At 55.7% G+C, this 20,344-nt stretch overlaps 1 protein-coding gene across 3 annotated transcripts; it reads right to left on the bottom strand.

Moving 5' to 3' along the window:
- Positions 1 to 1,991: 1,991 nt before the first annotated feature.
- Positions 1,992 to 16,905, bottom strand: HNRNPC (heterogeneous nuclear ribonucleoprotein C). 3 transcript variants are annotated; one of them, XM_080631982.1, is made up of 7 exons: positions 16,640 to 16,901; positions 12,676 to 12,751; positions 12,460 to 12,507; positions 9,549 to 9,706; positions 6,826 to 6,927; positions 4,195 to 4,367; positions 1,992 to 2,326 (listed from the first exon to the last, which is right to left on the bottom strand). In XM_080631982.1, the coding sequence occupies exons 1-7, from the start codon at positions 16,878 to 16,880 to the stop codon at positions 2,243 to 2,245; spliced, it is 882 nt and encodes a 293-aa protein (XP_080488108.1). In that variant the 5' UTR covers positions 16,881 to 16,901; the 3' UTR covers positions 1,992 to 2,242. The 3 variants fall into 3 exon arrangements, with proteins under 3 accessions (XP_080488108.1, XP_080488107.1, XP_080488109.1); XM_080631981.1 differs by having other exon boundaries at positions 12,637 to 12,751; positions 16,640 to 16,900; XM_080631983.1 differs by lacking the exon at positions 1,992 to 2,326 and having other exon boundaries at positions 4,225 to 4,367; positions 6,734 to 6,927; positions 12,637 to 12,751; positions 16,640 to 16,905.
- Between the last annotated feature and the right edge of the window lie 3,439 nt (positions 16,906 to 20,344).

The following is a 20,344-nucleotide window of genomic DNA, read 5'->3' as shown; positions in this document are numbered from 1 at the left end:
TGGGCAATTTGGGCTGGTTTGGGTCATTTTAAGTGGTTTTGGAGCAATTTGAGGTGGTTTTGGGCCATTTTAAGTGGTTTTGGGTCATTTTAGGTGGTTTTGTAGCAATTCCGGCTGTTTTGGGGCATTTTAAGTGGTTTTGGGTCAATTTGAGGTGGTTTTGGGTCATTTGAAGTGGTTCTGGGCTGATTTGAGGTGCTTTTGGGCCACTTTGAGGAGGTTTTGGGTCATTTTAGGCGGTTTGGGGGCAATTTGAGGTGGTTTTTGTGCAATTTGGGCGGTTTTGGGGCAATTTGAGGTGGGTTTTGGGGCCATTTGAGGCGGTTTTGGGGTCATTTGGGAGGGTTCGGGGCAACCGGAGCCGATTCCGGGGCCCTTTCGGGCGGGTTTGGGCCCCTTTGGGGGCCGCAGCCACGCGGGGGTCCTCAATCAGGTCCGACCACCCCCCCCCCCGCGCTCATTCATTGGCCGGCGCCGCGTCGCTGCTGCATGACGTCATCAAAGGGCGCCACCACCCCACCCCGTCCCGACCAATCAGCGGCCCCGCCTCCGGCTGGGGGAGGGGGGGGGGGGTGATGGTGATATGGGCGCCGCCATCTTGGCTGTGTCCACGCCTTCCATGGGCGCCGCCATGTTTGTGGCGCTTCCTCCGTGGGCGCCGCCATCTTGTGCCTCTCGTCGGTCTCCATAGGTCCCTATAGGCTCTCTATAGGTCGTTTGTCCCTATATGGTCCCTATAGGTCCCCATAGCTCTCTACATGGTCTCTATACGTCCCCATAGGCCCCTATAGGCTCTCTGTATCTTTCTATGCATCATTATATGCCCCAATATGATCTCTATAGGCTCTCTATAGGTCGCTATAGGATTCCTACTTGATCCCCATATGATCCCTATATGGTCATTATATGCCCCTATATGGTCTCTATATGCCCCTGTATGCCCATACATAGTCGCTGTATGCACCTATATGGTCTCTATATGCCCATATATGGTCCCTATATGTCCATATATGGTCTCTAGGTCCCCACATGGCCTCTATACATCCATATATGGTCACCGTATGTTCCCTACATGCCCCTATATGGTCTCTGTATGTCCCTATATGATCTCTATATGCCCATATATGGTCCAGGTCCCTCTATGCCCATATATGGTCCCTATACGGTCCCTCCCTGCCCATATATAGTCTCCCTACACCCATATACGGTCTCTATGCCCCTCTATGGTCCCTCCCTGCCCATATATGGTCTCTGTATACCCATGTACGGTCTCCCTATGCCCATATACGGTCCCCATGCCCATATACAGTTTCCCTATGCCCATATACGGTTTCCCTATGCCCATATCTGGTCCCCCTATGCCCATATATGGTCCCTGTATGCCCATATACGGTCACCATGCCCATATATGGTCCCTCTAAGTCCCTCTATGCCCATATACGGTCTCTCTATGCCCATATCTGGTCCCCCTATGCCCATATATGGTCCCTCTATGCCCATATACCGTCTCCCTATGCTCCTCTATGGTCCCTCCATGCCCATATACGGTCCCTCCATGCCCATATACGGTCCCCATGCCCATATACGGTCCCCATGCCCATATCTGGTCCCTCCATGCCCATATACGGTCCCCATGCCCATATACGGTCCCCATGCCCATATACGGTCCCCATGCCCATATACGGTTTCCCTATGCCCATATCTGGTCCCCCTATGCCCATATCTGGTCCCTCCATGCCCATATACGGTCCCCATGCCCATATACGGTCCCTCTATGCCCATATACGGTTTCCCTATGCCCATATCTGGTCCCCCTATGCCCATATCTGGTCCCTCCATGCCCATATACGGTCCCCATGCCCATATACGGTCCCTCTATGCCCATATACGGTCCCCATGCCCATATACGGTCCCCATGCCCATATACGGTCCCCATGCCCATATACGGTCCCCATGCCCATATACGGTCGCCCATAGCCCCCCCGTTACAAACGTTTCCACCTTTAATGAAGCCAATCCCGAAGGTATCAAAATCAACCGGAAGTGGGGGGGGGGGGGGGAGGGGGCGTGGCCAGAGAAGGGGCGGGGCCAATGACGTCACGGGGGCGCGCCTAACCCGACCTATGGGGGGGTGGGGAAAAGGGGGCGGGGCTTGAGGAGGAGGGGGCGGGGTCACGACACCACGGTGGGGGCGGGGCTTGCGGTGGGTAGGGGGCGGGGCTTGAGGGGGAGGGGGCGGGGCTTAGGAGTCGTCCTCGCCATTGGCGCTGTCGCGGTCGTCCTCGCCCTCCTCGGCCTCCTTCTCGTCGCCCTTCAGGGACTCGAGCTGTGGGGCGGGACCCATGGATTCTATGGGGCCGGGGCCATAGGGCCTATGGGGCTGGACCCCTAGGTTCTATGGGGCGGGGTCTGTAGGGTCTATGGGGCTGGAGCCATAGGGTCTATGGGGCGGGGTCTGTAGGGTCTATGGGGCTGGACCCCTAGGTTCTATGGGGCGGGGCCTGTAGGGTCTATGGGGCTGGACCCATAGGTTCTATGGGGTAGGGCTTATAGGTTCTATGGGGTGGGGCTTATAGGTTCTATGGGGCTGGACTCATAGGTTCTATGGGGCGGGGCCTGTAGGGTCTATGGGGCTGGACCCATAGGTTCTATGGGGTAGGGCTTATAGGTTCTATGGGGTGGGGCCTCTAGGTTCTATGGGGCTGGACCCATAGGTTCTATGGGGTAGGGCTTGTAGGTTCTATGGGGCTGGACCCCTAGGTTCTATGGGGCAGGGCCTATAGGTTCTATGGGTGGGACCTCTAGGTTCTATGGGGCTGGACCCATAGGGTCTATGGGGTAGGACCTATTGGGCCTATAGGTTCTATGGGGCGGGACCCATACGGCCTAGGGGGAGGGACCTAGCCCTAGAGATTTAGGGGGCAGCCCCACAGATCCATGTCCCAGCCCCACAGCTCCGCATCGCAGCCCCATAGATCCACATCCCATCCCCATATCCCCCCATGTCCCACAGCTCTATGGGTCAGCTCCACACCCCCCCATAGCCCCACCCCCCCCACACCCCCATCCCTATGGCCCAGCCCCATAGCCCCACACCCCATCCCCCCATCTCTATGACTCAGCCCCACACCCCCCAAAGCCCCAAATCCCCAACCCCCATCCCCCCCATCCTTATGGCTCAGCCCCATAGCCCCCTATAGGTCCAAGCCCCACAGCACCCCCCATCTCCCCACCTCTATAGGTCAGCCCCACATCCCCCCACCCCCCCCAGCTCAGCCCCATCCCCCCCAATAGCCCCACACCCCCCCCCCATTTCCCCCATCCCTATGGGTCAGCCCCACCCCCCCCCATAACCCCCCATAGCCCCACCCCCCATCCCCATCCCCCCAATCCCTATGGCCCAGCCCCATAGCCCCACACCCCCATAGCCCCACACCCCCATAGCCCCCCATAGCCCCACACCCCCATAGCCCCACATAGCCCCCACACCATAGCGCCCCATACCCCCATAGCCCCACACCCCCATAGCCCCACACCCCCATAGCCCCCCATAGCCCCACACCCCCATAGCCCCACACCCCCATAGCCTCCCATAGCCCCACACCCCCATAGCCCCACACCCCCCACACCCCCCATAGCCCCCCATAGCCCCACACCCCCCATAGCCCCCCATAGCCCCACACCCCCATAGCCCCACACCCCCCATAGCCCCCCATAGCCCCATATCCCCCATAGCCCCACACCCCCATAGCCCCACACCCCCCATAGCGCCCCATAGCCCCACCCCCCCCATAGCCCCCCATAGCCCCACACCCCCATAGCCCCACACCCCCCATATCCCCCATAGCCCCACACCCCCATAGCCCCCCATAGCCCCACCCCCCCCATAGCCCCCCATAGCCCCACACCCCCCATAGCCCCCCATAGCCCCACACCCCCCATAGCCCCCCATATCCCCCATAGCCCCACACCCCCCATAGCCCCCCATATCCCCCCATATCCCCCATATCCCCCATATCCCTCATAGCCCCATAGCGCCCCATAGCCCCCCATAGCCCCACACTCCCCATAGCCCCCATATCCCCCCATATCCCCCATAGCCCCATAGCGCCCCATAGCCCCACCCCCCCATAGCCCCCCATATCCCCCATATCCCCCATAGCCCCCCCTAGCGCCCCCTAGCCCCGCCCCCACCTGCTCGTGCTCGCGCTCCTCGGGCTCCTCCTCCTCCAGGTCTCCCTCCTCGGGGGAGTCGTCGCCGTCGCCCTTCCCCCCGCCCCCGCCGGCCCCTTCCTCCTTCTTGGCCCCGCCCCCCGCGCCGGCCCCGCCCCCGCACAGCTCCTCCTCCGCCTTCTCGCTCTTCAGCTCTGCGGGGGGAGGGGAGAGACACAGAGGGGGGGGGGGGGGCTATGGGGCTGCCCCATAGAGACCCATAGAGACCCCATAGGGACCTCACAGAGACCCATAGAGACCCCATAGGGACACATAGAGACCCCATAGGGACCCATAGAGACCCATAGGGACCGGTAGAGACCCATAGAGACCCATAGAGACCCATAGGGACCCATAGGGACCCATAGAGACCCCATAGGGACCTCACAGAGACCCATAGAGACCCCTAGAGACCCATAGAGACCCCATAGGGACCCATAGAGACCCATAGAGACCCATAGAGACCCATAGGGACCCCATAGAGACCCATAGAGACCCCATAGGGACCTCATAGAGACCCCATAGGGACCCATAGAGACCCCATAGAGACCCATAGAGACCCATAGAGACCCCATAGGGACCCATAGAGACCCCATAGAGACCCATAGAGACCCCATAGGGACCCCATAGAGACCCATAGGGACCCATAGAGACCCCATAGGGACCCATAGAGACCCATAGAGACCCCATAGGGACCCATAGGGACCCATAGAGAGACCCATAGAGACCCCATAGGGACACATAGAGACCCCTAGAGACCCCATAGGGACCCATAGGGACCCATAGAGATGCCATAGAGACCCATAGAGACCCCATAGAGACCCATAGAGACCCATAGGGACCCATAGGGACCCATAGAGAGAGACCCATAGAGACCCCATAGGGACCCGTAGAGACCCATAGAGACCCCATAGGGACCCCATAGGGACCCATAGGGACCCATAGAGATGCCATAGAGACCCATAGAGACCCCATAGAGACCCATAGAGACCCCATAGAGACCCCATAGAGATCCATAGGGACCCATAGAGACCCATAGGGACCCATAGGGACCCCATAGAGACCCATAGAGACCCATAGAGACCCCATAGGGACCCATAGAGACCCATAGAGACCCATAGAGACCCATAGGGACCCCATAGAGACCCATAGAGACCCCATAGGGACCTCATAGAGACCCCATAGGGACCCATAGAGACCCCATAGAGACCCATAGAGACCCATAGAGACCCCATAGGGACCCATAGAGACCCCATAGAGACCCATAGAGACCCCATAGGGACCCCATAGAGACCCATAGGGACCCATAGAGACCCCATAGGGACCCATAGAGACCCATAGAGACCCCATAGGGACCCATAGGGACCCATAGAGAGACCCATAGAGACCCCATAGGGACACATAGAGACCCCTAGAGACCCCATAGGGACCCATAGGGACCCATAGAGATGCCATAGAGACCCATAGAGACCCCATAGAGACCCATAGAGACCCATAGGGACCCATAGGGACCCATAGAGAGAGACCCATAGAGACCCCATAGGGACCCGTAGAGACCCATAGAGACCCCATAGGGACCCCATAGGGACCCATAGGGACCCATAGAGATGCCATAGAGACCCATAGAGACCCCATAGAGACCCATAGAGACCCCATAGAGACCCCATAGAGATCCATAGGGACCCATAGAGACCCATAGGGACCCATAGGGACCCCATAGAGACCCATAGAGACCCATAGGGACCCATAGGGACCCATAGAGACGCCATAGAGACCCATAGAGATCCCATAGAGACCCCATAGGGACCCATAGGGACCCATAGAGACCCATAGGGACCCATAGAGATCCCATAGAGACCCATAGAGACCCATAGGGACCCCATAGGGACCCATAGAGACCCCATAGTGACCCATAGGGACCCATAGAGACCCCATAGAGACCCCATAGAGACCCACAGAAACCCATAGTGACCCATAGAGACCCCACAGAGACCCCATAGAGACCCATAGTGACCCATAGAGACCCCACAGAGACCCCATAGGGACCCATAGACACCCCATAGGGACCCCATACAGACCCATAGAGACCCATAGGGACCCCATAGACCCAACCCCTGTTCCAATAGGGGGTCAACCCCCCCTATCTCTGCCTCTGCCCCATAGATTCTATGGGGCACCCCATAGATGCCCCCCCCTAAGCACCATATATCTGCCTATAGACCCTATATACCAACCCCTTACACCCAATGGCTCAATCCCCCCAAGTGCATGGCTCTGCCCCATAGATTCTATAGGGCAGCCCCATGGAATCTGTGGGGCACCCCACAGATTCCCCCCCTAAGCACCATATATCCACCTATAGACCCTATATACCAACCCCTTACACCCAATGGCTCAATCCCCCCAAGTGCATGGCTCTGCCCCATAGGTTCTATAGGGCAGCCCCATGGATTCTATGGGGCGCCCCATAGATCCCACCCCCTAAGCACCATACATCCACCTACGGACCCCATATACCAACCCCCAACCCCAACTGGCTCAACCCCGCCGCCGGCAAGGCTCTGCCCCATAGATTCTCTGGGGCTGCCCCCCAAGTGTGGGGCGGGCGCTCACTCTGCTCCCTCTCGAGGCGCTCCAGGCTCTCCAGCAGCGCGTCCACCTTCTGCTTGATCTGGCTCAGCTCCTTCTTGATGCTCTGCAGGTCGTCGCCCTTCACTGCAACGCACCCAAAAGCGGCCAAATTCAGCCCAAAAAGGGCCAAAATCGACAAAATTCAGCCCAAAAAGGGCCAAAATCGACAAAATTCAGCCCAAAAAGGGCCAAAATCCATCAAATTCAGCCCAAAATGAGCCAAAATCAACAAAATTCAGCCCAAAATGGGCCAAAATCGACAAAATTCAGCCCAAAAAGGGCCAAAATCCATCAAATTCAGCCCAAAATGAGCCAAAATCGACAAAATTCAGCCCAAAAAGGGCCAAAATCCATCAAATTCAGCCCAAAATGAGCCAAAATCGACAAAATTCAGCCGAAAATGGGCCAAAATCGACAAAATTCAGCCCAAAATGGGCCAAAATCGACAAAATTCAGCCCAAAAAGGGCCAAAATCCATCAAATTCAGCCCAAAATGAGCCAAAATCAACAAAATTCAGCCCAAAAAGGGCCAAAATCCATCAAATTCAGCCCAAAATGAGCCAAAATCGACAAAATTCAGCCCAAAAAGGGCCAAAATCCATCAAATTCAGCCCAAAATGAGCCAAAATCAACAAAATTCAGCCCAAAATGGGCCAAAATCGACAAAATTCAGCCCAAAAAGGGCCAAAATCCATCAAATTCAGCCCAAAATGAGCCAAAATCGACAAAATTCAGCCCAAAAAGGGCCAAAATCCATCAAATTCAGCCCAAAATGAGCCAAAATCGACAAAATTCAGCCGAAAATGGGCCAAAATCGACAAAATTCAGCCCAAAATGGGCCAAAATCGACAAAATTCAGCCCCAAAAGGGCCAAAATCCATCAAATTCAGCCCAAAATGAGCCAAAATCAACAAAATTCAGCCCAAAAAAGGCCAAAATCCATCAAATTCAGCCCAAAATGAGCCAAAATTGACAAAATTCAGCCCAAAAAGGGCCAAAATCCATCAAATTCAGCCCAAAATGAGCCAAAATCGACAAAATTCAGCCCAAAAAGGGCCAAAATCCATCAAATTCAGCCCAAAATGAGCCAAAATCAACAAAATTCAGCCCAAAATGGGCCAAAATCGACAAAATTCAGCCCAAAAAGGGCCAAAATCCATCAAATTCAGCCCAAAATGAGCCGAAATGGACAAAATCCAGCCCAAAATCGACAAAAATTGGTCAAATTCAACCAAAATTGACAGAATTCAGCCCAAAATTGACAAAAATCGGTCAAATTCAACCAAAATCGACAAAGTTCAGCCCCAAATGGGCCAAAATTCAGCTCAAAATCGACAAAAATGGATCAAATTCAGCCCAAAATTGACAAAAATTTATCAAATTCAGCTCAAAATTGACAAAAATGGATCAAATTCAGCCCAAAATTGACAAAAATCGATCAAATTCAGCCGAAAACTGACAAAATTCAACCCTAAATTGACCGAATTCAGGCCAAAAAGGGCCAAAATCGAAAAAATTCGGCCCAAAATTGACAAAACCGGATCAAAATCAGCCCCAAATTGACAAAATTCAGCCCAGAATACACCAAAATTGATCAAATTCAGCCCAAAATTGACCAAATTTGGGCCAAAATTGACAAAATTGATCAAATTCAGCCCAAAATCGACCAAATTCAGGCCAAAATGGGCCAAAATCAACAAAATTCAGCCCAAAATTGATGAAATTCAGCCCAAAATGGGCCAAATCTTGCCAAATTCAGCCCAAATTCACCGAAGTCACCAAAAATGAGCCAAATTCACCCAAAATGCCCCCAAATTGACCAGATTTGGCCCAAAATGATCCAAAATGGACTAAATTCACCCCGAATGCCCTAAAATCAACCAAATCCACCCCAAATTTGACCGAATTCACTCCAAATGACCCAAATTTGGCCAAATTCACCCCAAAATTGACAAAATTCACCCAAAATGGACCAAATCCATCCGGAATTTGACCAAATTTACCCAAAATGTCCCAAATTTGAGCAAAGTCACCCCAAATTTGATCAAATTCACTAAAAATGACCCAAAATTTGACCAAATCTGCCTGAAATTTGACAGAATTCACTCCAAATGACCCAAATCTGACCAAATTCACCCCAAACTTGACCAAACTTCCTCAAAATGCCCCAAAACTGAACCAAATTCACCCCAAATTTGTCCAAATCCACCCAAAATGACCCCAAATCGACGAAATTCACCCCCAAATCGACCAAATTCACCCCGAAATCGACCAAATTCACCCCAAACTTGACCAAATCCACCCGAAAATCGACCAAATTCACCCCAAACTTGACCAAATCCAGCCCAAAATCGACCAAATCCACCCCAAAACGGACCAAATCCACCCCAAATTTGCCCAAAATGACTCAGATTTCTCCAAATCCACCCAAAATGACCCCCAAAATCACCCAAATCCACCCCAAAAATGACCAAATCCACCCCAAAATCACCCCAAACCCCCCCCCATCGGCCAAGGGAGCGCGGGGGGGGGGGGGGGGGCGTGGCCTCGCCTGGCCCCGCCCCCTCGGCACTATACCGCCCCCTGGTGGCCGCGCCGCAGCGCGCTCCCCCTTTCCCCCTCCGCCGCCAGCCGGTAGAGCTCTACAGAGCCCCATAGAGCCCCACAGCCGCCCCACAGCCGCCCCATAGCCGCCCCATAAGTACCCTTGGAGGACTTGGAGGAGGAGCCGCGCTGGCCGCTCTTGCTGTTGAAGCTCTTGCCCCGGCGGGAGGTGTTGCCGGAGACCCGCTGCCGCTTGGAGGGCACCACGGCGCGGGCGATGGGGGGCGGCGGGGGCACCCGCGCCGGGTAGCTGTACATCCTGGGGGGGGGCCGGAACGGCGCCTCAGCCAAGGCCGGGGGGGGTCGCTACGGGGCTCTGGGGGTCTCTATGGAGCTCTATGGGGTCTCTATGGGGTTTCTATGGGGCTCTACGGGGTATCTATGGGGTTTCTATGGGGCTCTATGGGGTTTCTATGGGGTCTCTATGGGGTTTCTATGGGGCTCTATGGCACTCTATGGGTCTCTATGGCGCTCTATGGGGTCTCTACAGGTCTTTATGGGGTTCCTATGGGTCCCTATGGGGTTCCTATGGGTCTCTATGGGGCCTATGGGTCTCTATGACACTCTATGGGGTACCTATGGGGTTTCTATGGGGCTCTATGGCACTCTATGGGTCTCTATGGCGCTCTATGGGGTCTCTACAGGTCTTTATGGGGTTCCTATGGGTCCCTATGGGGTTCCTATGGGTCTCTATGGGGCCTATGGGTCTCTATGACACTCTATGGGGTATCTATGGGGTTTCTATGGGGCTCTATGGCACTCTATGGGTCTCTATGGCGCTCTATGGGGTCTCTATGGGTCTTTATGGGGTTCCTATGGGTCTCTATGGGGTCTATGGGTCTCTATGACACTCTATGGGGTATCTATGGGGTTTCTATGGGGCTCTATGGCACTCTATGGGGTATCTATGGGGTCTCTATGGAGCTCTATGGGTCTCTATGGGTCTCTATGGGGTCTCTATGGGGTCTCTATGGCATCTCCATGGGGCTCCATGTGGTTTCTATGGGGCTCTATAGTTTCTCAGTGGGGTCTCTATGGGGTTCCTATGGGTCCCTGTGGGGCTCTATGGGGTCTCTATGGGGTCTCTATGGGTCTCTATGGGTCTCTATGGGGTCTATGGGTCTCTATGGCACTCTACGGGGTACCTATGGGGTCTCTATGGGGCTCTCTGGGGTTTCTATGGTTCTCTATGGGGTCTATGGGGTCTCTATGGCACTCTATGGGGTATCTATGGGGCTCTATGGGGTTTCTATGGGTCTCTATGGAGCCTCTATGGGTTTCTATGGGTCTCTATGGCGTATCTATGCAGCCTCTATAGTGCTCCATGGGGCTTCTATGAGGCTCTATAGTTTCTCTATGGGGCATCTGTGGGGCTCTATGGGTCTTCATGGGGCCCTATAGGTCTCTATAGGGTCTCTATGGGTCACTATGGCTCTCTATGGATCTCTATGGGTCTCTATGTGGTTCCTATGGGGCTCTATGGGGACCCTATGGGTCTCTATGGGGTCTCTAAGCTCTCTATGGGTCTCTATGGGTCGCTATGGGGTCTCTATGGATCTCTATGGGGGCTCTGTGGGTCTCTATGGGGTCTCTAAAGGGTCTATGGGTCTCTGTAGGTCTCTATGGGGTCTCTATGGGTCGCTATGGGGTCTCTATGGATCTCTATGGGGGCTCTGTGGGTCTCTATGGGGTCTCTAAAGGGTCTATGGGTCTCTGTAGGTCTCTATGGGGTCTCTATAGATCATCTATGAGTCCTTTACGGCACCTATGCATCTCTATGGGTCCCTATAGGCTCTCTATGGGTCCCTATAGGCTCTCTATGGGTCCCTACGTGTCTCTATGGGTCCCCATTGGCTCTCTATGGGTCCCTATAGGCTCTCTATGGGTCCCCACTGGCTCTCCATGGGTCCCTACGTGTCTCTATGGGTCCCCATTGGCTCTCTATGGGTCCCTATGGGCTCTCTATGGGTCCCTATGGGCTCTCTATGGGTCCCTATAGGCTCTCTATGGGTCCCCATTGGCTCTCTATGGGTCCCTATAGGCTCTCTATGGGTCCCTACGTGTCTCTATGGGTGCCCATTGGCTCTCTATGGGTCCCCATTGGCTCTCTATGGGTCCCTATAGGCTCTCCATGGGTCCCTACGTGTCTCTATGGGTCCCTATAGGCTCTCCATGGGTCCCTATGGGGTCTCTATGGGTCCCTATAGGCTCTCCATGGGTCCCTACGTGTCTCTATGGGTCCCTACGTGTCTCTATGGGTGCCCATTGGCTCTCTATGGGTCCCCATTGGCTCTCTATGGGTCCCTATAGGCTCTCTATGGGTCCCTACGTGTCTCTATGGGTCCCTATAGGCTCTCTATGGGTCCCCATTGGCTCTCTATGGGTCCCTATAGGCTCTCCATGGGTCCCTACGTGTCTCTATGGGTCCCCATTGGCTCTCTATGGGTCCCTATAGGCTCTCTATGGGTCCCCACTGGCTCTCCATGGGTCCCTACGTGTCTCTATGGGTCCCCATTGGCTCTCTATGGGTCCCTATGGGCTCTCTATGGGTCCCTATGGGCTCTCTATGGGTCCCTATAGGCTCTCTATGGGTCCCCATTGGCTCTCTATGGGTCCCTATAGGCTCTCTATGGGTCCCTACGTGTCTCTATGGGTCCCTATAGGCTCTCCATGGGTCCCTATGGGCTCTCTATGGGTCCCTATAGGCTCTCCATGGGTCCCTACGTGTCTCTATGGGTCCCTACGTGTCTCTATGGGTGCCCATTGGCTCTCTATGGGTCCCCATTGGCTCTCTATGGGTCCCTATAGGCTCTCTATGGGTCCCTACGTGTCTCTATGGGTCCCTATAGGCTCTCTATGGGTCCCTACGTGTCTCTATGGGTCCCTATAGGCTCTCCATGGGTCCCTACGTGTCTCTATGGGTCCCTATAGGCTCTCCATGGGTCCCTACGTGTCTCTATGGGTCCCTATAGGCCCTCTTTGGCTCCCCCCGCCCCACATCTCCCCCCTTACCTGTCGTAATAATCCCTCTGGAAGTCATAATCGAGGTCGAAGGAGGATCTATGGGGCAGAGAAGCAGGGCGGTGAGAGCCCAGCCCGCCGAGAGCCCCTCCTGGCCCCGAGATGTGGGGGGCAGGGGGCTCGCTCTGCCGTAGGGGCGGGGGGAAGAGAAGCCAAGTGGGGCCCCACCTGACGAGAGGGGCCGGAGAAGGTGGGGCAGGTACTGACCCATAGAGCTCAGCTGCCGAGCGCTTCACCCCGGCCTTGCCCCGGTTCACCTTCGGCTCGGCCGCCAGGTTGATATCTGGGGGGGGGGGGGGGCATATGTGGGGGGCAGCCCCATAGCGGCGCGTTAAAGGGGGTCAGTGGGGGTCAATGGGGGTCAATGGACACCAACGGGGGTCAATGGACACCAATGGGGGTCAATGGACACCAATGGGGGTCAATGGAGACCAATGGGGGTCAATGGAACCCAATGGGGGTCAATGGACACCAATGGGGGTAGACCTGGTGGCCCGTTGGCTCTATAGATCCCAATGGGGGTCAATGGAGCACAATGGGGGTCAATGGACACCAATGGGGGTAGACCTGGTGGCCCGTTGGCTCTATAGATCCCAATGGGGGTCAATGGAGCACAATGGGGGTCAATGGACACCAATGGGGGTCAATGGACACCAATGGGGGTCAATGGAGACCAATGGGGGTCAATGGACACCAATGGGGGTCAATGGACACCAATGGGGGTAGACCTGGTGGCCCGTTGGCTCTATAGATCCCAATGGGGGTCAATGGAGCGCAATGGGGGTCAATGGAGCGCAATGGGGGTCAATGGACACCAATGGGGGTCAATGGACACCAATGGGGGTCAATGGAACCCAATGGGGGTCAATGGACACCAATGGGGGTCAGTGGAGACCAATGGGGGTCAATGGAACCCAATGGGGGTCAATGGACACCAATGGGGGTCAATGGAACCCAATGGGGGTCAATGGACACCAATGGGGGTCAGTGGAACCCAATGGGGGTCAATGGAACCCAACGGGGGTCAATGGACACCAATGGGGGTAGACCTGGTGGCCCGTTAGCTCTATAGATCCCAATGGGGGTCAATGGACACCAATGGGGGTCAATGGACACCAATGGGGGTCAATGGAACCCAATGGGGGTCAATGGAACCCAATGGGGGTCAATGGACACCAATGGGGGTCAGTGGAGACCAATGGGGGTCAATGGAACCCAATGGGGGTCAATGGACACCAATGGGGGTCAGTGGAACCCAATGGGGGTCAATGGAACCCAACGGGGGTCAATGGACACCAATGGGGGTAGACCTGGTGGCCCGTTGGCTCTATAGATCCCAATGGGGGTCAATGGAGCGCAATGGGGGTCAATGGACACCAATGGGGGTCAATGGAACCCAATGGGGGTCAATGGACACCAATGGGGGTCAATGGAACCCAACGGGGGTCAATGGACACCAATGGGGGTCAGTGGAACCCAACGGGGGTCAATGGACACCAATGGGGGTAGACCTGGTGGCCCGTTGGCTCTATAGATCCCAATGGGGGTCAATGGAGCGCAATGGGGGTCAATGGAGCGCAATGGGGGTCAATGGACACCAATGGGGGTCAATGGAACCCAATGGGGGTCAATGGACACCAATGGGGGTCAATGGACACCAATGGGGGTCAATGGAACCCAATGGGGGTCAATGGACACCAACGGGGGTCAATGGACACCAATGGGGGTCAATGGACACCAATGGGGGTCAATGGAACCCAATGGGGGTCAATGGACACCAATGGGGGTCAATGGAACCCAATGGGGGTCAATGGAGACCAATGGGGGTCAATGGACACCAATGGGGGTCAATGGACACCAACGGGGGTCAATGGAACCCAACGGGGGTCAATGGACACCAATGGGGGTCAATGGACACCAATGGGGGTCAATGGAACCCAATGGGGGTCAATGGACACCAACGGGGGTCAATGGACACCAATGGGGGTCAATGGACACCAACGGGGGTCAATGGATCCCAATGGGGGTCAATGGAGACCAATGGGGGTCAATGGAACCCAATGGGGGTCAATGGAACCCAACGGGGGTCAATGGACACCAATAGGAGTAAAACTGGTGGCCCGTTGGCTCTATAGATCCCAATGGGGGTCAATGGAGCCCTATGGGGTTCAATGGATCCCAATGGGAGTCAATGGATCTCAATGGGGGGCAATGCACTCCAATGGGAGTAAATGGAGGCCAATGGGGGTCAATGGATCCCAATGGGGGTCAATGGATCCCAATGGAGCTCTATAGACATCAATGGGACTCTATGAACCTCAACAGGGCTCAATGGATCCCTATGAGGGTCAGTGGATCCCAATGGAGCTCTATAGACATCAATGGGACTCTATGAACCTCAACAGGGCTCAATGGATACCTATGGGGGTCAATGGATCCCAATGGAGCTCTATAGACATCAATGGGACTCTATGAACCTCAACAGGGCTCAATGGATCCCTATGAGGGTCAATGGAACCCAATGGAGCTCTATAGACATCAATGGGACTCTATGAACCTCAACAGGGCTCAATGGATCCCTATGAGGGTCAATGGATCCCAATGGAGCTCTACAGACATCAATAGGACTCTATGAACCTCAATAGGGGTCAATGGATCCCTATGGGGGTCAATGGATCCCTATGACGGTCAATGGATCTCAATGGGGGTCAATGGAACACAACGGGGGTCAATGGATCCCAATGGGAGTCAATGGATCCCAATGCGGCTCTATAGACATCAATGGGGCTCAATGGGCCCCACTGGGGCCCTATGGACCTCAATAGGGGTAGACCTGGTATCCCATTGCCCCTATGGCCCCCAGGGGGCGTCAAGGGATCCCTATGGGGGTTAAAGGACCCCAGTGGGGGTTAATAGATCCCAATGGGGGTCAATGGATCCCAATGAGGGTCAATGGACCCCAAGGGGGGTCAGTGGATCCCAATGGGGGTCAATGGATCCCAATGAGGGTCAATGGACCCCAAGGGGGGTCAGTGGATCCCAATGGGGGTTAAAGGACCCCAGTGGGGGCAGACCTGACGCCCCATTGCCTTAATGGACCCCAACAGGTTTCTCACTGAGCCCCCCACATCAAACCCCAGTGAACCCCACATTGAACCCCTATTTCCCCCCCATATCAAACCAACATCCCCCCCATACCAAACCCAACATCCCCCCCATTGAACCCCCATATCCCCCCATTGAACCCCCATATCCCCCCATTGAACCCCCATATCCCCCCCATTGAACCCCCATATCCCCCCATACCAAACCCCACATCCCCCCATACCAAACCCCACATCCCCCCCATACCAAACCCCACATCCCCCCCATACCAAACCCCACATCCCCCCCATACCAAACCCCACATCCCCCTCATACCAAACCCCACATCCCCCCCATACCAAACCCCACGTCCCCCCATACCAAACCCCACATCCCCCCATACCAAACCCCACATCCCCCTCATACCAAACCCCACATCCCCCCCATACCAAACCCCACATCCCCCCATACCAAACCCCACATCCCCCCCATACCAAACCCCACATCCCCCCCATACCAAACCCCACATCCCCCCATACCAAACCCCACATCCCCCCATACCAAACCCCACATCCCCCCATACCAAACCCCACATCCCCCCCATACCAAACCCCACATCCCCCCCATACCAAACCCCACATCCCCCCATACCAAACCCCACATCCCCCCCATACCAAACCCCACATCCCCCCATACCAAACCCCATCTCCCCCTCATACCAAACCCCACATCCCCCCATACCAAACCCCACATCCCCCCATACCAAACCCCACATCCCCCCCATACCAAACCCCACATCCCCCCATACCAAACCCCACATCCCCCCATACCAAACCCCACATCCCCCCATACCAAACCCCACATCCCCCCCCTACCAAACCCCACGTCCCCCCATACCAAACCCCACATCCCCCCATACCAAACCCCACATCCCCCCCCTACCAAACCCCACATCCCCCCATACCAAACCCCACATCCCCCCATACCAAACCCCACATCCCCCCCCTACCAAACCCCACATCCCCCCCCTACCAAACCCCACGTCCCCCCCATCTCCCCCCCATCTCCCCCCCCCGCACGCACTCACCCAGCACCTGCCCGGCGATCATGCGGCCGTCCTCGCCGGCCACGGCGGCGCGGGCGTTGCGCTCGTTGACGTACTGCACGAAGGCGAAGCCCTTGTGCACCGAGCAGCCCACGATCTTGCCGTACTTGGCGAAGATGGCCTCCACGTCGCTCTTCTTCACCACCAGCGTGTTCAGGTTGCCGATGAACACCCGCGAGTTCATGGAGCGCGGGTCCGTCTTGTTCGTCACGTTGCTGGCCATGGCGGGGGGGGGGGGGGGAGGTTCCGGGGGGCGGGGACGGGGGGTTGGGGGTCGGGGGAAGGGGGGGGGAGCTTGGGGGGGGGGGGGGGGGGGAAAGGGGGGTTAATGGAGGATTGGGGGGATGGGGTATGATGGGGGGCAATGAGGCCAATGGGGGGCAATGGATGGCAATGGGGGTCAATGGACACCAATGGGGGGGCAATGGAACTCAATGGGGGGCAAAGGACACCAATGGGGGGGCAATGGAACTCAATGGGTGGCAATGGACACCAATGGGGGGGCAATGGAACTCAATGGGCGGCAATGGACACCAATGGGGGTCAATGGACACCAATGGGGGTCAATGGACACCAATGGAGGGGCAATGGACGCCAATGGAGGTCAATGGGTGGCAATGGGGGTCAACGGACACCAATGGGGGGGCAATGGAACTCAATGGGGGGCAATGGACACCAATGGAGGTCAATGGGTGGCAATGGGGGTCAATGGACACCAATGGGGGTCAATGGACACCAATGGGGGGGCAATGGAACTCAATGGGGGGCAATGGACACCAATGGAGGTCAATGGGTGGCAATGGGGGTCAACGGACACCAATGGGGGTCAATGGACACCAATGGGGGGGCAATGGAACTCAATGGGGGGCAATGGACACCAATGGAGGTCAATGGGTGGCAATGGGGGTCAACGGACACCAATGGGGGTCAACGGACACCAATGGGGGTCAATGGATCTCAATGGGGGGCAATGGACGCCAATAGTAGAGAACTGATGGCCCATTGGCTCTATAGACCCCAATGGGAGTCAATGGACACCAATGGGGGTCAATGGACACCAACAGGGGTTAATGGAGCCCAATGGGGGTCAATGGATGCCAATGGGGGTCAATGGACACCAACAGGGGTTAATGGATGGCAACAGGGGTCAATGGATCCCAATGGGGGTCAATGGATGTCAATGGGGTAGACCTGATGGCCCATTGGCTCTATGGAGCCCAATGGGAGTCAATGGATCCCAATGGGGGTCAATGGGCCCCAGTGGGGGTCAATGGATGTCAATGGGGTAGACCTGATGGCCCGTTGGCTCTATGGAGCCCAATGGGAGTCAATGGATCCCAATGGGGGTCAATGGGCCCCAGTGGGGGTCAATGGATGCCAATGGGGGGCAATGGACCCCAGTGGGGCTCAATGGTCACCAATGGGGGGCAATGGGGGTCAATGGACCCCAATGGGTGTTAGTGGACCCCAATAGGGCTCTATGGGTCCCAATGGACCCCAATGGGGGTCAATGGACCCCAATGGGTCTCTATGGGTCCCAACGGACCCCGATGGGGGTCAATGGACCCCAATGGGTCTCTATGGGTCCCAATGGACCCCAATGGGGAGTCAATGGACCCCAATGGGTCTCTATGGGTCCCAATGGACCCCAGTGGTGGGTCAATGGACCCCAATGGGTCTCTATGGGTCCCAATGGACCCCAATGGGGAGTCAATGGACCCCAATGGGTCTCTATGGGTGCCAATGGACCCCAATGGGGAGTCAATGTACCCCAATGGGTCTCTATGGGTCCCAATGGACCCCAGTGGTGGGTCAATGGACCCCAATGGGTCTCTATGGGTCCCAATGGACCCCAGTGGTGGGTCAATGGACCCCAATGGGTCTCTATGGGTCCCAATGGACCCCAATGGGGAGTCAATGGACCCCAATGGGTCTCTATGGGTCCCAATGGACCCCAGTGGTGGGTCAATGGACCCCAATGGGTCTCTATGGGTCCCAACGGACCCCGATGGGGGTCAATGGACCCCAATGGGGAGTCAATGGACCCCAATGGGTCTCTATGGGTCCCAATGGACCCCAGTGGTGGGTCAATGGACCCCAATGGGTCTCTATGGGTCCAAACGGACCCCAATGGGGAGTCAATGGACCCCAATGGGTCTCTATGGGTCCCAATGGGTCTCTATGGGTCCCAATGGACCCCAGTGGGAGTCAATGGACCCCAATGAGTCTCTATGGACCCCAATGGGTCTCTATGGGTCCCAATGGGTCTCTATGGGTCCCAGTGGGTCTCTATGGGTCCCAATGGGCATCAATGGGGTTGAGCCGTCCCCCTCCCCGCCCCCCCCGACCCCTTTCTTACCGTGGGGGGGCTCTGGAGCCGCTCCGGTGCCGGGTGGGGGGGTGGGGGGAGGGGTTTCGGCGGCGACTTCCAAGAGGGGGGGCAGTGGGGTGGGGGAGGGGTCGGGCGGGGCTTCAAGTGGGTGGAGCTTGAAAGGGGGGAGGGGCTTAAAGGAGAGGGGGGCGGGGCCCGGAAAAAGGCCGGAAGCGATGGAAAAACCGAGCCGAAAAAAGGGGGGAAAAAAAAGAAAAAAAAAAAAAAAACACAAAAAAAAGGGAAAAAAAAAAAAAAAAAAGGAGAAAAATAGGGAAAAAAAAAAAAAAATTAAAAAAAAAAAAAAAAGGGGTGGAAAAAAATCATTAAAATCCCTCAAAAAGCGCCCGAAAAAGGGTCAAAAAGACCCAAAAGCGAGGGGGGGGAGGGGCCAAATGGTGGTGGCGGGGGGGGGAGGGGGGGGGGAGGGAAACCCGCCCGGATTTGGGGCATTTTGGGTGGTTTTGAGGCTTTTTGGGGGGTGTTTTTCCCCCCCTCCCCCACTTCGCGTTGGGAGGAAAGGAAGGGGGGGGGCGGGGGAGGGGCGGAAGAGCCCATTTTTTGGGGGGGGGGTGGGGGTGGTTTTTGGGGTGAAAAAAGGAGAATTTGGCACTTACGGTCGCCGCCGGCGCAATAAAACCTAAGGAGAGATAACGGGGGGAGGGGGCGGGGCTTAAAAGGGGGCGGGGCGCCGAGGCCACGCCCCCACCCCCCCCCAACCCCCCCGAGGAGCCCTCCCATTGGGCGGTGGGGTTGGGAGGGCAGCGCAACGGCGCCCCCTGTTGGCGGGGAGGAGCGGTGGGAAGGGCTAATATATAAAGGGGGGGGTAATAATTAGGGCAGAGGGTTAATAATGGGTTATTAATTAGGGGGAGGGGCTAATAATGGGGTTAATAATTAGAGGAGGCGCTAATTATTACGGGGAGGGAGTTAATAATGGGTTAATAATCAGAAGGAGGAGCTAATTATTAGGGGAAAGGCATTGATAATGGGTTAATAATCAGGGGGAGTGGCCTAATAATGGGGTTAACAAGTAGAGGGGGGGCTAATAATTATGGGAAATGGGTTAATAAGGGGTTAATAATTAGGGGGAGGGCCTAATAAAGGCACTACTAGTTAGAGGGGGGCTAATAATTAGCAGAAAGGCATTAATAATGGGTTGATAATTAGGGGCACTGGCCTAATAATGGGGCTAATAATTAGGAGGGGGCTAATAATTAGCAGGAAGGCATTAATAATGGGTTGAGAACTAGTGGAACGGGCCTAATAATGGGGCTAATAATTAGAGGGGGGCCAATAATTAGGGGAAGTGGGTT

This window comes from Psittacula echo (assembly GCF_963264785.1).
Source record: "Psittacula echo genome assembly, chromosome: 19".
NCBI lineage: Eukaryota > Metazoa > Chordata > Aves > Psittaciformes > Psittacidae > Psittacula > Psittacula echo.
The sequence above is the reverse complement of the archived record's forward strand: the minus strand, read 5'-3'. Positions and strand labels throughout refer to the sequence as shown.

Bases quoted from the DNA above. Each gene is read 5' to 3' on its own strand.
- HNRNPC (XM_080631981.1), bottom strand. From the start codon at position 16,880: ATGGCCAGCAACGTGACGAACAAGACGGACCCGCGCTCCATGAACTCG. The intron at 12,752-16,639 runs GTGAGTGCGTGC...CCCCCCCCCCAG, and splicing joins GATCGCCGGGCAGGTGCTGG to ATATCAACCTGGCGGCCGAG. The intron at 4,368-6,825 runs GTGAGCGCCCGC...CTCCCCCCGCAG, and splicing joins GCGCCTCGAGAGGGAGCAGA to AGCTGAAGAGCGAGAAGGCG.